Raw genomic sequence first — 2,927 nt, 5'->3', positions numbered from 1 at the left:
TCGATGTTTGTTAAATGTTACAGGATACATCAGAAAGCAAGCACGTCAGGCACAGCTTCCTCCGAGATGGCTAAAAAGTTGTGTCAGGATTCTGCCATCAGGCTGACAGTTTAAATACTGAGAAAGTTTTTGTAGAACAATAAAGCAGGTTTAAAATGCCATGCTTAATAAATTACCCATTAAGAATACAGTTTACAAATGAGTACAGTATTAACCAAGCCACCATGTTAAAAACCTGCTTTGCCAACTAAAATCAGCGATCCACAGTTATACACTTTTTTCTATCAATCATTAACAAGAGGAGCTGTTAGCTAAAACAGAAATTTGGTTTCAGCAGACACAAGGAATTGTGCTATTTAAACCTGTTGCCCATCATGAACTTAAGTCTTCTTAAAAATAGCTTTAGTCACTTTTATTGGTATAAACACCTAAATTGAGATCTAACAGCAAATAAGGATTGTGCTTGTCCATAATAACCTCAGCTGTGAAATCTACTCAGACACAAGACATACAACCTTCCACATACACAAGTTATTTGTCAGCAAAGCAGAATGCTGCCATTCTGAAACAATTACATACAGTAAAGGTTTTCAATATTTTATTAAAGAAAACAGTCAAAATGTACAAGTATTACCCAGGTTTGTAGATAACTTCCTATAAAGGCAGTAAAATATGAATTTCAATCTAGGTTTTAAAAACTGCTATAGTTGATTATTTTTAAAGTTGATATTTTAAAATCACATTTCACAAATAGTTCTGAAATATTACCAAATGAATAGTGCAACAAGAAAATTGAAATTAGTTCTACACTGACTTCATGTCAAGCAAAAGTTATAAGTAACTGCTTCAAATACTCAAACCATTTGAGAATGAATGAACCCAACAGCTCCCACCAAAAACTGACTCCTGACCACATTAGGAACGTCCTCTTCTTGTTCTTCACTTAAAATCAAATAATAATAAAACAACACCTCTTGAGGTCATCAAAAATAACTTTAGTATAAAATTGTCTTGGCCCTTATCAAATATTACATGAGTAAAATTGTTAAGCCTTTATCAAAACAGACAGGAATAGGAAAACAAAAAAAAATGTCATGGCCTTAATCCGTATCTGTTGGAATCATGTCTAGAAATGTTAGAAGCAAGACCAGAAACTCGGAGCCCTGTTTTGTTTTTAAAAACCACACAATCACAAAGAAAAACAGCTTCTTACTGCCTAAGGTTTGGGAGTGTTCTGCTCAAGTACCTGTTCCCATAGACAGCAACCTTTTATGTTCTGAAGAGAGCATACGCAAAATATAGAAAAATAAATAAAATAGCTTCTTACAGCCTAAGGTTTGGGTGCTGGGTGGTGGTTTAGTATGTCCCCCACAGGTCACACTCTCTTGAGATCATATGCAGAAACATGGAAAATGATATCCATCTTTCTTTTTTTTAGAAAGAGAAAAGCCCCCCTACATCCCAAAGCTCTTGAGATCGCAAAGGATGGTGCCCTGGGTGCTCTGGATGCTTTGGCAGCATGGGAAGTGGGCTCGGAGACAGACCCTGAGCTCCTTGTTGAAGATGAAGCAGAGGATGGGGTTGACCCCTGCCTGGGCAAACGTCATCCAGACGGAGGTGGTCAGGTAGACCTGGGGGATGGAGCTGGCCTTAATGAAGACCCGCAGGTAGCAGGCCACAATGTAGGGGGACCAGAGGAGCAGGAAGAGCAAGGTGATCATGTAGAACATCTTGCAGAGCCTTTTCTCCATCTTAAACTCCTCCAACACCAGCAGCCTCTTGATCTGGCTGTGGGTGGCCTGCCTTATGCCCACGAGGGTGGGCGGCGTGGGCCCCCTGCCAAAGCCAGCCGTCCAGTTTGCAGCTGCTTGGCCAGTGGCTCCCGGCCCGTGGAAAGTCCAGTTTTGGCTGATGGCTGGTACCAGCTGGGCCGGCTTCATCTTGCGGTGGCCATGGATGAAGAAGAGCAGCTTAATGTAGACCAAGTGGGTGGCGGCGATGACGGCCGCCAGCATGAGCATGAAGCCCAGCGTGTCGTTGGCCTTGACGTAGCGGTGCTCGAAGATGCACTGCTCCTCCTCCCGGATGAACTTGTAGGTGCCCACGTCAAAGACAGGGGGGAAGGCCATGGCCATGGAGAGGGTCCACACCATGCACACCACAGCCAGGCAGGTCCAGCCCGTCATGCGCTTGGCATAGAAGCGGTGGTGGGCGATGGCCATGTAGCGCGTGACCCCCACGCAGAAGAGCAGGAAGGCGGCGTGGAAGCAGAAGAGCACGGCCAGGAAGGCCAGCACCTTGCAGCTGAGGGGCCCGTGGGGCCAGGCGGCCCCGCTGCGCACCGACAGCATGACGAAGGGGAAGCAGGCCAGCGAGCGGAGCCCGTCAGCCAGGCAGAGGTCCAGCAGCAGGTAGTACGGGGCGCGGTGCAGGTGCCGGTCCTTGAGGATGAGCCAGGCGAAGAGCACGTTGCCCGCCAGGCTCACACAGAGGATCAAGCCCAGGGTGGCCAGCTTCAACCCGGAGGCGCTCAGCAGGCCGCCGGCGCTCGGCAGGTGCGGGCTGCTGCTGCTCCCCAGCTCGCTGCTGTTCGCCATCGGGTCCTTCCTCCTCCTCCTCCTCCTCCTCCTCTTCCTCGGCGGCGCCGCGCAGGCAGGGCCGGGGTCTCAGCGCCGGGGCAGCGCGCCGGGGCCGAGGGCCGCGCCGCCCGGCGCCCCCATGCCCGCTGCCGCCGCCGCCCTCCCGCCGCCGCCAACGCCGCCGCCGCCGCCCCGGCCGCTTCGGCGACGCGGGGCAGCGCTGCCGCCGCGCTCCCCCCGGGCCATGCGGCTCCCCCGCCCCGCGGCCGCGCTAGGGCCGCGCCCGGCGCCGCCTCCGCCCCATGGGGATGGGGGATGCGTTGGGGGGGCGGCGAGGCGCGGAGCGGC

The 2,927-nt window shown here is 51.2% G+C and overlaps 1 protein-coding gene across 1 annotated transcript; it reads right to left on the bottom strand.

Annotated features, from left to right (window-relative positions):
* Nucleotides 1-581: 581 nt before the first annotated feature.
* Nucleotides 582-2,699, bottom strand: GPR27 (G protein-coupled receptor 27). Its single transcript, XM_009469974.2, has one exon. It carries the CDS (start codon nucleotides 2,595-2,597, stop codon nucleotides 1,455-1,457), a length of 1,143 nt encoding a protein of 380 aa, XP_009468249.2. The 5' UTR covers nucleotides 2,598-2,699; the 3' UTR covers nucleotides 582-1,454.
* Nucleotides 2,700-2,927: the final 228 nt, after the last annotated feature.

Source organism: Nipponia nippon, unplaced genomic scaffold, assembly GCF_047370975.1.
Source record: "Nipponia nippon isolate SJK-2023a ecotype South Korea unplaced genomic scaffold, ASM4737097v1 scaffold_9, whole genome shotgun sequence".
Taxonomy (NCBI): Eukaryota; Metazoa; Chordata; class Aves; order Pelecaniformes; family Threskiornithidae; genus Nipponia; species Nipponia nippon.
This window is presented reverse-complemented; position numbering and strand designations above follow the sequence as displayed.